This window comes from Haliotis cracherodii, unplaced genomic scaffold, assembly GCF_022045235.1.
Source record: "Haliotis cracherodii isolate W230 unplaced genomic scaffold, xgHalCrac1.p SCAF_11, whole genome shotgun sequence".
NCBI lineage: Eukaryota > Metazoa > Mollusca > Gastropoda > Lepetellida > Haliotidae > Haliotis > Haliotis cracherodii.
Window position 1 is genome coordinate 25,233,740 of NW_027266266.1, and position 15,470 is coordinate 25,249,209.

The following is a 15,470-nucleotide window of genomic DNA, read 5'->3' on the forward strand; positions in this document are numbered from 1 at the left end:
AATACAAGTCTTATGATTAACAGCTTGCTTTGCACAACTAGCATAGTTATGATGATTTTCACTTACGTGTTGTTAACATTGTGATGAATGGCTTTAACAAACGCTTTAATATCGAATTGGATCCCAATTAGATGCTTATCAAATGTAATAAGTTTCTGATTCATGTGTACTGGACCTGGTTATCAAATTTGCTTGAGGTGACAGCAACAAGCTTACTATTACGAACGTGAATGTCAAGGTGAAAAGAACTGGGTCATTTCAATTCAGCATTATCACAGAAGGTTTCAAGTCAGCATTAACACTGAAGGTTTCAAGTCAGCATTAACACTGAAGGTTTCAAGTCAGCTTTAGCCCTGGAGGTTTCAATTCAACTTTAACCCTGGATGTTTCAATTCAGCATGAACCCTGGATGTTTCAATTGAGCATTAACCCTGAATGTTTCAATTCAGCATTAACCCTGGATATTTCAAGTCAGCATTAACCCTGAAGGTTTCAAGTCAGCATTAACACTGAAGGTTTCAAGTCAGCTTTAACCCTGGAGGTTTCAAGTCAGCATTAACCTTGAATGTTTCAATTCAGCATTAACCCCGGTTGTTTCAAGTCAGCATTAACCCTGGATGTTTAATTCAGCATTAACCCTGGATGTTTAAAGTCAGCATTAGTCCCGGTTGTTTCAAGTCAGCATGTACCCTGGATGTTTAATTCAGCATTAACCCTAGATGTTTCAATTGAGCATTAACCCAGGTTGCTTCAATTCAGCATTAACCCTTGAGGTTTCAAGACAGCATTAACAATGGATGTTTCAATTCAGCATTAACCCTGGCGGTTTCAAGTCAGCATTACCCCTGGATGTTTCAATTCAGGATTAACCCTGGATATTTCATTCAGCATTAACCCTGAAGGTTTCAAGTCCGCATAAACCTGAAGGTTTCAAGTCAGCTTAAACCCTGGAGGTTTCAAGTCAGCATTAACCTTGAATGTTTCAATTCAGCATTAACCCCGGTTGTTTCAAGTCAGCATTAACCCTGGATGTTTAATTCAGCATTAACCCTGGATGGTTCGCTTGAGCATTAACCCAGGTTGCTTCAATTCAGCATTAACCCAGAAGGTTTCAATTCAGCATTAACCCTGGATGTTTCAAGTCAGCTTTAGCCCTGGATGTTTCAATTCAGCAATAACCCTGAATGTTTCAATTCAGCATTAACCCTGGATGTTTCAATTCAGCATTAACCCCGGTTGTTTCAAGTCAGCATTAACCCTGGATGTTTAATTCAGCATTAACCCTGGATGTTTCAATTCAGTATTAACCCAGGTTGCTTCAATTCAGCATTAACCCTGAAGGTTTCAAGTCAGCATTAACCCTGAAGGTTTCAAGTCAGCTTTAACCCTGGATGTTTCAAGTCAGCATTAGCCCTGGAGGTTTCAATTCAGCATTAACCCCGGTTGTTTCAAGTCAGCATTAACCCAGGATGTTTCAAGTCAGCTTTAGCCTTGGATGTTTCAATTCAGCATTAACCCTGGATGTTTCAAGTCAGCTTTAGCCCTGGATGTTTCAATTCAGCAATAACCCTGAATGTTTCAATTCAGCTTTAACCCTGGATGTTTCAAGTCAGCATTAACACTGAATGTTTCAATTCAGCATTAACCCTGGATATTTCATGTCAGCATTAACCCTGAATGTTTCAAGTCAGCATTAACCCTGGTTGTTTCAAGTCAGCTTTAACTCTGGAGGTTTCGAGTCAGCTTTAACCCTGGAGGTTTCATTTCAGCAATGACCCTGAATGTTTCAATTCAGCATTAACCCTGGATGTTTAAATTCAGCATTAACCCTGGATGTTTCAATTCAGCATTAACCCCGGTTGTTTCAAGTCAGCATTAACCCTGGATGTTTAATTCAGCATTAACCCTGGATGTTTAAAGTCAGCATTAGTCCCGGTTGTTTCAAGTCAGCATGTACCCTGGATGTTTAATTCAGCATTACTCCTGGATGTTTCAATTGAGCATTAACCCAGGTTGCTTCAATTCAGCATTAACCCTGGAGGTTTCAAGTCAGCATTAACAATGGATGTTTCAATTCAGCATTAACCCTGGAGGTTTCAAGTTAGCATTAACCCTGGATGTTTCAATTCAGCATTAACCCTGAAGGTTTCAAGTCAGCATTAATCCTGGAGGTTTCAATTCAACATATTTACAAGTCCACACCTGTAAAATGTGCACCATCAACAAAAGTGCGGGTCAAGTATGACAAGTTATTTATCCTCTATCAGGAAACATGTCTTCACGGTCTAGAGCCCTGTTGGCATCCGGTGTTTACGACATCATTGAGATGTACCATTATCCATAACGTTGAATGTACGTCAAATGTACGTCAACTTAATGTCTAGAATATAGAGCATTATGTTATATACAATACGAAATTCAATTGTCTTTATTGTCACTGTACTTACTTACAACTGTATTTCCACACATCTCCGTTACCTGACGCAGATGCATAGTGTAAGATGTAGATGTGTCGCTGTGGTTAAAGGGGCTGTAGGCTCGGACCAGTTGTTATATTTAGCTAACTTAGATATACTGCAGTTTGTCTGTTAATACAATCACCAGTGCATTTCATGCTGTTTTCTAACATAAAACAAATTCATAACCAAAGTGCTTAAGTATCCATGCTTTGCCAAATATAGATAATTACAGTAATTTTGCTAGTAGTGATGTAGTGCTAATGTTATAAAACATGAAGATGATGGATATGAATGTACAGTGCTATGATAATACATGTGTATTTATGATACACATAATGAGGACAATCCGTTTCAATTCAGCATTAACCCTGGAAGTTTCAAATCATCATAACAACTCCACGTCGGTAACATGTGCATCATCAACAAAAGTATGTCCCGTAGCTTTCATACAACTCGCTTATATTTTCATACACCTGTCTATGAAAAGCTATTCGGGTACCTGTATGACAATATCCTCTTTGTTAGGGCACATGTGTCTTCACGGGCGAGTGCCCTGTTGTCGTCCCGTGGTTACATTAAATATCAGGCTCGGACCAGTTGTCATTTCTTGAAAGTTGTTATTCAATTACTTTACCAATACTTTAGTTTGTCTGTTAAAATAATAATACCGTTTGTGTATACCAGTTTGTTTCCTGACATTAAACAAAAAAGTACATTATAAAAGTGCCTGAATATCCATACTTTGCCAAATATTGATTTAAAAAGGATTTAGCGTCTCAGCCCTTGATACTGAATGTTGTTTTACGTCATCAAATATTCAAGCATTTTCATGGTGGCTTTTAATAATCCTCTCTGGTTTAGGATAATCAGTGGTTGTCACACATACATACAGCCAAGCAAAAAGCAAAAAAAACTCGAATGCCATGAACCAGAACGTTGTCACATATGTCACAGTGTGATAAAGGTATACATTTCTATCACCGTTACATGGCCATACTATATCACTCACCAACATGTATCATGTGTCAACACGCTATTGCTTGTACGAGCGACAGACCATTACAAGGCTTATGCGTCGCCTGTCAAACGGAATGACAATTATACCCCTGCCTACGCCCATTACATAGGGACATAAATATACGTGAAACATATAAACTAAACACGAATCTTAACACGCTTCGTGAACATTTATATTAACACCGCACATCAAACTGATAAAATCGATCGAATAATGAAGCGTGTTGATACTTACCTTCGTAGGTATCAGTAAAGGAAGCGGCAATAACAGAATCGGGGTAAGAAACAGTATCAGTAATGTCCTAATTCTCCACAGATCCTTAAGTGTTTTGCTCATTGCCATCCTTATGAATTAGTTGTGGAGATATGACAAACTGCTCAATACGATATCTCCTCTTGATGGTATCATGCACAGGGTGCACAACAAGGAAACTCTCTCGGTCCGTTTCTTTCAATTTCAGACTTCAAAACTTATATCACTGTCAACAACGCTAGTTATGTGGGTCGTACGCACAAGCTCGCTGACGGTGTATGTCAAACTGTGTATACAACCTGGGAAAGTGGTCACATGACCATTACCCCGGGTATCCGGGAGGAGTAGTGACTGGCTCATTAAACCTGATCAGCATCTTTTCATTATGTGGTTATCATGTGTCAACTCGAAATAAGATGGAATCTTTTTTTATCAGTGAGTTTTTGTGATTATGCAAAGGATTTTGTCGCTTTTATGTAGAGAATTTACAAGCGGTTTCAGAAAAAGTTCCATTGTACCATGGGTTGATGGAGTAATATAATGGCTAACGCGAAGACCCTTTACGACCAATAGTGGTGCCCCGCAGTCGTCACATATTGATAACACATAAAAACCACACACCTCATTACACTACAGAGGCTTCTTCAATCAGGGAGCACGGCTGTCCTAGTCGTGTAAGGAGCCGCAATTCGCTGTGCAGAGTTGCGTCCCTTGGGCACACTAGAAACCTGTGATTGTGGGTTCGAATCCCCAGTGCGCCCCGATTTCTAGGTTTGTCAGCACGATACCCGTGCTCGTGGCTTTCACCAAAGTAAGAACTGCATCACTTCGGGATTTCCTCCCACATTAGGCTGACACGTCGTGATGTAACTGGAATACTGTTAAAAAAACGACGTTAAACTCGCTCACTCTTAAACCATGCTGCCTTCTCATCCATTGAGAAAAAAGGTGTGAAAAACATGTACACTTTATTATCATATTGCCGTCAAACATGGAATACGTTCCATCCACAATTTGTTTTTTTAAAATATTGTTACCACCATACTGTTTTTATGACAGTATAATAATCAAAGTCATACGCATTAAAGGAAGGACTGTGAAACCGTGCGTCACGTTACAATATATATGTTTCACAAATACCTTGACAATGACAAACGAATGTACGTCTTTAGAGATAAAAGTGCTTTAAAATATTTGGCCTTACAAACTCTCATGACACAACGATGAATCATCTTTCCACTTCGTGCCCCCAACGAACGTGGTGCATACATAACTAGAAACATAACAAGAAAGCATGTGTCATTATGATAGTAACCTGATAAGATAAAGATTCAGTTGATGCCATTCTTCCTCCACACGCAGTGAATACAATATACTTGATATAGACTGCGTTTCCCTCTGATGGCTCTGTCGTTGTTGGGAAACTGTTGCACAATACTTTTTTCTAAATTGATTCAGTACCTGGCACAGGCAAAGAATTGTTTGAACCACCCGTGGTAATACACAAATAATTTTCAAGTATACTAAAAACGCAGGTCTGAAACGTCTCCTTTATCCTTGTTTATTTGTTGTGCTCCAACGCATCTGGACCAGACAGCATTGTTAGTGACGTCGTGTGCATCGATCCACGTAGCTGGGATACCATCACATGCAATCAACTCAGAATATGTAGAGGGTATCACGCCAGTGTGTTTTCGGATGCCTAAGTAAAATCCGTTATGAATCTTCGGCATTATATTCTTCCGTTTACCTGATCGAAATGTAATACCCTATTGTAATTGATACAAACTGAATGGAAACGTCTAATTTTGGACTGAAATACATTTTTGCCTAATCTAAATTGAAAGCAAATTTGGTTATATGTAGCATAGAAAATTCCTAAAAAAGAATCATATTCTTCAAAACAATACTCAAGAAAAGTGAAAGAAAATAAGTTCAATGTGCACAGATGTCATATACAATAATAATGGAAAGAAAATGCAGTGTTGTTCCATTGATGATGTTTGGTAGTTTCACATTTTGCATGCATGTCAATGCTTTGACAAAGAAGCACAGTAATCTATTCATGCATATGTTTTTGCTATAAAACACGTTGAACATGTGTTATTGCTTAAGCTGAACTCTCTCTTTTAACGTATTTTGGTATGACGCGGCCTGGGATCGAAACCGGATCTTCCGCTCTCCGGGCGGACGCTCTACCACTAGACCACGGTGGCTGTCCACCATATACCAGGACAATCATCTGAAGCAGGTGTTCATAACGTGGTTCATTGGCACTTACTCAGCAGCTTAAAGGGATGAACTGTAACGAATGACTAGTTGTGCACACTGAGGAATAAAGGGCCTAGTAAGTGAGAAACCAGACAACGCATACTTTAGGCTACATCTGTGTAAACATGTCACACAGGCAAATAAACCGACAGGAAAAAAAAGGTTGAAATGCACTCAAAAGCCGACAATAATTGTCGTACTGTTGGCTGCTCAAAGAACAGGTCAAAAGGGTATCTTCTCTACACATAAAAAATACGCTATGTAGGTCGTAATTGAATCCTCTGTCTTGTGTAATCACAGATTGCAAACGACTGATTCATGATAGCTGAGAGAAACTGCTATTACACGTGTTACTTGCATGTGATTAGAACAAAACTGTCAATTTTAACATGATCACGTTGTGAGTTAATGAGTTTAAATGTTACAGTTAAAAAACGTGTCTTTTCTTGCTCCACATTATAAGAATAGAAATATATCTGTGCATGATGTGCCGTACGATTTCAATAATTGTCGATTTGTTTAACAGTGTTAATTAATGAATACCACGTAACTAGCCACGTGAATAACTGCACTCGGCATATACGTTCCGACAGATTACATGGGAAGGCTTCATTGTGCTTGTATTAATTAGCCTCGGTGATGAAAATGATCATCCCACCTTTTCCATCTGGATGATGATCATATACTCAAAAATATCTGACGAAAAGAAACTACCCAATTCACACAACTTCTCTTCAACAAGAGTTTCTTGAGCCAAACAGTGTCTTAAATGTTACATAAAGAGACCGGAAGGCTAGGTAGCTCAATACAATTGGATATTCATATGAAATATGTAAAAAAATGTTATTAACCTAAAGGTTATGTTTGATCCTGTATAAAAGACGACACTGAAGCTCAATTATTGCCCTAATAATTTGCAGAGATCCCGTCACTATCAGGCTAATAACCCAATAGACTGTTACTTTCACTTACACTGTGGTGTGGCACCATGACTAGTAGTTCATCATCATGGTATACTGCATTCGCTTCTTTATCTTAATATTCTCGCCGAATCTCTTCGAACCTGCAACATAGATTAGCTAAATGGCGATGTAATTCGAAGGAGTTATCCGCGTGATGTTGATAGCGAATCATGTTGATAAAATTGCAATGAATACATGACACTTATTCTTGTGATAGCAATTTCGTTTATTCTTTGTCACGACGTTTCAGAGCATTTTCTTTCTCAACCCCCAAACGTACGTGAATCTGTACTTCACTAAGAAAGTGTTATCCCAAATATAACATTAGTTACATTTGACCACTTCTAAATGGCATTGGTTATTCATAACTTCTTTCTCCCTCATCAGATGAATGCTGAGTAAGTGCATGTATATAAGTAGCTCAGAATAAAAGAAATTGCTTCATGTTTGCACAACACTCACACGCAAAAGAAACCCAAGTAGAGTATGCAGTATACATGTTATTTATTTTCAACAGTAAAGACAAGAAATACTAATAAGGCAAGATTGACAAAAATTTGACTGAAGACAGTTTAATGGATTAAAAGGCAATTGACATAAAAAAACTTTTTTCAAATTTAAGGGCTTACACAGTTTTGGGTCAAAACCCAAAATGTCAGTCAAAACCTGGTGTGACCAACATTAGCATTGATCACTGCCACACATCTCCTGTACGGTGAGTGGATCAGACGATTTGTGAAGGCCCGAGGGATCCTCCTGCACATATCCAGAGCAGCTGTGCGTAGTTCATCGGCAGTTGCCGGGACTGGGCGCACATTGTGCAGACGCCTTTGAACCTCATCCCACAAGTGTTCGATGGGGTTCAGATCAGGGCTGAGGGCTGACCACGGTAGAACACGGATGTTGTGTTGTTGCAGAAAGACCATGGTAGCTCTGGCAACATGGGGACGAACGTTGTCCTGCCGGAAAATGTGTTGTTGATGTTGTGCAAAAATGGAACAACGTGGGGTCTAATCACTTGGTCGATATACCGCTGAGCTGAGCTGTCCCCGACCCTGACCAACATTCAGAAAGCACCTGGGTCCAAGTCTCGCATTAAGTCCAATCCCAGCCCATATCATGGATCCCTTTCCACAACGTTTTTGTCAGCGAAACGATCACCTCGACGCTGCCAAATTCTGACTCTTCCGTCTACATGGGAGACACAAAAGCGACTTTCATCAGAGAAGATGACACGCCTCCACTCACGATGACGCCAATTGCGATGACCCTGTGCCAACTGAAGTCGTGCCTGTTGATGCCGTAGTTGGAGAACAGGTTGACGTGCTGGTCGGCGACATCTGAGGTTGTTGGAACGGAGACGTCGGACCACAGTGTCCCGGCTAATGTGTCGATTATGTGTTCCTATGGTCTGTCGAGCATTTTCACTTGCAGTTAGGAACGGATGTCGCTGGTGTTGACGGGTAATCTGCCGATCTTGTCGAGGTGTGGTGACCCTAGGTTGACCGCTCCGAAGAAGGTCATCTGTGGTCTGTGTAGCATTCGTTTTTTTCGATTCCTTTTTTAAGTTGCGTTTTTACTCGGTGCTTCCAAAATGCAACCAAAAATATTGATAACACCATCAGGCTTCACTACATGCAAAAACTCGTATCAATTTATGGTTCCGTGTTTGTTACCTATTTGCTTAAAACCACTTGCGTTTCTTTTGCGTGTGAATAAATAAGTTTGTGGATTTTAACCCAAAATGCAAAATTTTGACAAACCCTTCCTTTGAAGGATGAGGGGCATTTCAATGAAATTACTTAACCATATCTGTGTTAATTTAAAACTCTGGACGAAACTAAATGTAGAAAATACTAGGAACTGTGAATTTTATACTTTATATGTCTTTGCTTATTGTTATTAAGTCAATGACAATTGCGTCATGGAGAGCATGTCGGAAAATGTTCTGCATTCTCAGGTATCTAGCATTCTTAAGTCATGCGTGACTTTCCGGATATCGTCAAGCAGGGATATTCGGGACTCAGTACACTGTGCCTGAGTGGGGTTTCATGGTACACTGCGGCATGGTATCTCAATGAGCTTGTACTATAAATTCGGCATTAGTCCGGACTAGTACAAGCAGCCACACACACACACACACACACACACACGCACACGCACACGCACACGCACACGCACACGGACATGAATGCACGCAGCGTGAAATATTCTTGAACGCTACGCTATACCTCACTTTACCTCATTGTGTGTGCGTTAGGTACATGTGTATATAACATGATGTACATTCCCGCTAAACGCATGAGCGTAAGGTCTTTTAAGATGTCAGTGCTATCTAGTGAGTGTTGTCATAGGTTATGTTACTCATACTAAACTAGTATGAAATTCCCATACAGACCGTCGGGATTCTTAATGCGCCTAAATCACAACTGTTACTCTACGTACAACTACCCCTACTACTACTTTTACTACAGACCCGTGAAGATCCGGCTAAAGAATACAGGTCTTCAGCAACCCATGCTTGCCGTAAGTGGCGACTATGATTATCGTAAGAGGCGACTAAAGGGATGGGGTTGTCAGGCTCGATGACATGCCATCGTATACCAGTTGCGTAGATCGATACTCATGGTGTCAATCACTGGATTGTCTAGTCCAGACTCGATTATTTCCAGACCGCCGCCATACAGCTGGAATATTGCTGAATGCGGCGTAAATCAACAAACAAACTTTTACTACAAAGACAACGACAACATCTGCTACACAACAAACTGATAATCAACAACCATGACAGCCACAACAACTACTTCACCACTACTACTAATACAAAAATTGCTACGACTGCGGCAGCTACTTTAACTACTAGACTACTGTATATATAGAGGCAACCATCATGCACAACACGAATAATTAAGGAGAGCCAGTATTCGTCACATTCAGAAAGTTTCTGCTCATGTTCAAATTAATATAATCTTGAAAGAAAAGTTTATCCGCCAGTATGAATCTTTTGAAAGAGATTAGCATGCGTAAAGCTGTGAACATCCTACATTTCAAAGAGTACAACTTCACAAGAAATGCAATATGTTCTCCTTTGTCAACACAAAGGATGCTGGTTTCATCACCGGGCGTGGGACAAAAATTGACTGAAAAGCAAATCAGCTCGGAATACCTTCTGCCTCTCAAATGGTAGCATTTTAATGAGAGAAATACGATCTATATCTTATAGTGATATCTTTTCAATTACATGATTGTACAGTCGATGGTTTAATTTTTTGGAAGGCAGCACCTCGAGGGGTGTATAAACAAAATGCTAAAACGGTTCACCTCTTGGACAGGTAACCAATTAACTTGAACAATGGCCGTGATGTGTTTCTTTAAGGCTTATGGAAAGTTGAAAAATAGGAATGGGGAAATAACGAACTATACACCGTTTACATTTAATTTGATATTCATTTAAGTATGCCCTGAAATACCATAATAAACATTAATTTTAATACATTTTACGATTGCGGTACACATTCAAACACAGTTCATACATAGTTCATACATAGTTCATACACAGTTACAATAACGTAAGTACAAATGCAGCATTGTCTGCGTAGTCGAAGGGAGTGATATCATCTTCTGACAGCCTGTCCTTCAGTGAAGTCGGGCGCCGGCTGATGTCTTGATACTTCTTTCATTTTGGTGGAAGACGTTGTCCGGTGTAGGAGGCTCAAATGACTCCCCAGATGACTCTAGAGTCAAATTTAGGGGGAGTTGTTTGAGCCTCCTACACCGGCAGTGTTTAAAGGCGGCGTCCACTAATGCCTTCATCCACTAATGCCTACAGTCTACAATAGACAAAGTCATGCACCAGTGATTTTCAGCGACACCTGCTATCAGTGCTACCCGACCTCTAACTGGACAAGTCCACTTTAGTGGAATAATGCCTATAGGCGACAAAAGACAGAAAATTGTATGAAGTCACTTTTTATTTCACATTGCCATAACACTAACAGTAATAATTTATTATTTCTGCATCATTTCATTAGTTCTTATAGTATACACCAGCAGATATTTGCTGATTTCTTATATCAGTACAGGGACAGAATAGCAGTGTACACTGATTTCTGATTTCAATCATCATACAGTTCTTTATGAGAGTTTCAGCAAATGTCCTGCAGCATCTAGAAACTGAAGAGGCGACTTTCTGTGATGGAGCAAGTCATCTTTCAGACGTTGGACCCTCTGGTCTATCTGGTCTACATAGACTCGCTTGCGGGGTGGAGGACGTGCACCATGTATCTCTTGGGCAATCTTAAGCTTGTTCCTTTCTGCTTTTTCTAGCTTCTGAAGGACTCTCACAAGGCAGTAGATGTTGGGGTGGGCTCGCTTCAAGGTGGTTGTTGCTTCGAGGACCAGAGTTGGTGTGATGATTCCAAATACCAGCACGGAACATGGCATTGTCGTCGACCCAAGTATTCACCATGTAGCCCTTGAATGCCGTGATCTGGGGCGTATCAGGGGCATTCTGCGTCGAGCCAGGATTGTTGAACCATGTTGACTGGTAGCAGTGGTAGTGCAGCAGCACGTTGACAAGGTTGTGGGTGTCCGGATTGTCTCTGTATTGGTTGACCATCTCTAAATGTTGAACCTTCTTCCACAATGCCTGCGTATAGTGGAAAAAGCACCTCCTGATGTCTGTACCAGGCTAAAATCACAACTACGGGGAGTATGGAGATCAACTCGTGTTCAGATCACAACTAGGAAGGACATGTAGATCATTTCAACAATAACTTGACATAATCCAGTTAATTATATTCATGTTGAGAAATGCAAATCTCCAGCTGAAATGAAAGAGCATTAGTGGATGTAGGCATTAGTGGACCCCGCCCATCTAACTTAAGATGGCTTCTCAAAGAAATCTAATATTGGAAGAGTTCATTCCTAGCCTGGGTATGTTGTTTTCATTGTGTAGGCATAATTCCACACTTCTTTATTTTTTTGTAGGCAATAGTAACTGTAGGCAAAAATCGGACCTGGACATTAGTTGTTGGAACCGTGTTTAAGTGTACTGGACCAGCTGTATTTCGTTTCAAACATGTTGGGATGGACTTTGACAATGTTTTCTTGAGTCCATGCCATCCCTCCTAAAGGTTATTCGTTCTCGGGTCATTTGTGCCAAAGTGGTTGTAGAAGAATACAAAGAGCATCATACGACTCTTGCTCAAAGTTGCATGATCAAGGTTACAAACTATGGGTATTTTTTATTCCTTGCCAGTTTGAGTGTGTATTTATATATGGATAAAGTAATTATATGAATAGTAAAAATAAAATGTACGTCAATGTACACACTCATGCAGGCTGCAACCTGGGTTTAACCTCACTGTGCCCTCACCCCAAATGTTGTTATAGTGGATAATAGGGGATTAAGAGACACAGATCACCTAATCGCTTGGTATAGTCTGTGTCATTAAAGTGAACTGAGGGTGAACTCTGTTCAATTAGTGTCTAACTGTTATTAGAATAGTTTTCTCAAGCTTGAAGCCTGCATGACTGATTTCGAGGAGATATCACCCGACGTCCTATTATTGGTAAAAATCAGTTGGTCACCGACCTGTGAATGAACCTTTTTGTAGCGATGGAGCATGTTTGTTGTTGTTATCGCCGCACTCAGCAATGATGCAGTGATTTGGCGGCGGCCTATTTATAATCAAGTCTGGACCAGATAAACCATCGACTGACTATCATCTCTTGTCCGTGTATGAAAAGCATGTTGCTGGTGACTAATAACCCGGAATCCCCAAGGAGCGATAACACATGGGTATTAACGTCTTTGAAAGGCATTTAGAAGTTGGAGTAGTAAGTGAGGATAAGAATTTATGGATGAACAACTTCTTTATTACAGTAAGGCTAAGGATTTATGGATGAATAACTTTTTTATTACAAGGATAAGAATTTATGGATGAACAACTTCTTTATTACAAGGATAAGACTTTATGGACGAACAACTTCTTTATTTATGACCGCTTGATAACCTACACCGAAACGTCGCTCTTAATTGTAATAAAGAAGTTGTTCATCCATAAATTCTTATCCTTACTTAACACATGGGTATGTTTATACAGACGGTTCGACAGCGTCCTGCGTTATTTGGTTACATGCACGATCGAAATTCACTAACATTGAATACACTTTGTATACGTACCTCCGCTATTACTGTTACAAAGATGAGGAAATCACCCTAGAGAACCAAGGCCAACATCATATCCTAGGAGGGATAACGCACACTCTCTCTTACTTCCCCATTCCCCTCTAGTTGTAACACTATTTTCATTCTCTTCCGTCTGTGTGCGACAGTCATCCCCAAGAATAGCCCGGCTTTCAGCCCTATGTAATAATACATGTCTGATCTTTAAAATGAAACTGTCGTTTGTGAGTATTAGACGACAAAACATATATAAAACGTGCTAAATATTTGAATTGGTATGTACGCAAATCCTTTACTGACTGTCCTATGTACAAGAACTACTTTTGCTATAGAAGAAATAAAAACGTAAGTAGCATCATTGTATCTGTTTTCATTCGATCTCAACATTGCCAGGCAAATTATGTTCGATATTAACGATGAAATCACTGCAATGATGTATAGTATAGCTCATATGGAATATATGCCAACATGAAAAATAACCTCATCCTTCGTAAGTCACGGACGTGCTTCAATGTTGAAATGACATTGAGATTTGATTCCATTTGAAAGGTGTGATGATGTTGAAATGTCGATGTTGAGTCAACAATGGTTGCATTGATACATACAGCTCTATAGAAGTATATCAGTTGGAATGGACTCCTAAACTCTACTCCTAGTCTGAGTAAGATATCAGAAAGCTCTGACTGAGGTCCTCGTTCATCTCGTGTCGGGGCATGCCAATTTCTGCACACTGGAGACCCCGTTCCATACGTGGTTTATAAAGGGTGAAATGCTTCATTTAGAGAGAATCCAATGTCACTATTGGTCTGTCAGATACCCACAGGGTTATCTCCATCCACTATGCGGAGTTTGTTTGTTGTTTATCGCCGCACTCAGCAAGATTCCAGCTATATGGTGGAGGTCTGAAAATAATCTAGTCTGGACAAGATAATCCAGTCACTGCCATCATGAGCAGTAATCCACGCAATTGGGATACGATAATATGCACTGACCAAGTCAGCGAGCCTGACCGCTCGATCCCGTTAGTCGCCTCTTACGACAAGCATAGTCGCCTATTTTATCCGAACAAATGACAATGTGTTTAAAACCGCGGGATATAATAAAACTTTTGAATTACACATTAACATGGTAAAATTAAATGAATAAGTTCAAACCCAAGTGACCCTTAATTGAATAAGTGCAATCCATGGTACAGTCATTTAAAATCTGTGAGCACCATCCTCAAAGCATAAAGTCTTTTGCACATCCATAATTTGGAAAAGAATGTCTTTTGGAACATCCCTTGAAAGGACTCCTGATTTCAGTTCTGAACACACCGAATAAAGAATCTGTGTCCTCTCGGAACATGATGGTAAGAGCTGCATTATCTCCCTTGATTCATCAAACGTTCGTGTGCACTACAACGAACCGTTGAAGCGTTATTAGAGTATGAACGTTGTGTCGTTGAATACTTAAGACGGTTAATCTAGAAATCTGTATGTAAAAGAACTTAGTGTTAAACCAACAAATAGTATACAAATAACAATTGTATTACAAAATTAGATAGGTTTACAAATCAATACAAATTATTGCACATCAGTTACAATGACAGTACACAATAGAGTGGCTGTACAATATTCAGTGGCAATATATGATATGATGGCAGTGGTCAGAATCAAATACAAAAACAGTGGTGATAGTCAGTGATAATAATATATTCAACCAGCAGCGACAGTGGTCAAGCTTCCGAAGCAGGAAATCAGGGTTGATGAGTGATCTTCACACGCAAGCTAGCTTTGATGTATTCTCTGTAGATGAAAATGAGTGTTGAAATATGTTATAGTCCGACTAGCTTCCAGAACTTTCTACACCGTAGCAGACTAGTCTTGCGTCACAAGAACATCACGGAATATTCCACATGTTTCCATAACGCTTGACACCCATCCATTCTATTCTGGAGTTTACTCATCACACTAAGAGTAACTTCCTAGCCACTGCTCGCATTAAATACCACTATATTTCTGACAACCACTCAATGATAATCATGAAGTGATCCCCAGAACTGACATTCTGATAGGCATCTTGAACGACTATCTCGTCAACTTGTCGGCAGGGCAGGGAAGCTGGAATGTCTGGCTCGGTATAGTTGGTTCTTCACACTGTGGAAGGTTCGCATGGACTCCACCAAGGAACGGCTGACATCTGTCCAGGCTCGATCTCTGAGGGTGTAAACACTCTTCATTGAAGATAGATGGCATGGGCTGTAAGGAAGTGGTGACCTTCAATTTCAACAAAGAAATGTGATACAAGTAACAATTGCATTATATGCTTAACTAGGT

General features: G+C 40.0%; 1 protein-coding gene across 1 annotated transcript in view; it reads right to left on the reverse strand.

Annotated features, from left to right (window-relative positions):
• LOC139456359 (Na(+)/citrate cotransporter-like) overlaps positions 1 to 4,013 on the reverse strand; it is a 66,748-nt gene extending 62,735 nt beyond the window's left edge. Inside the window, exon 1 of the mRNA XM_071238012.1 lies at positions 3,712 to 4,013. Within this exon, the coding sequence (XP_071094113.1) occupies positions 3,712 to 3,819 (108 nt within the window). The 5' untranslated portion in view covers positions 3,820 to 4,013. The remainder of the gene's footprint in view (positions 1 to 3,711) is intronic.
• Positions 4,014 to 15,470: the final 11,457 nt, after the last annotated feature.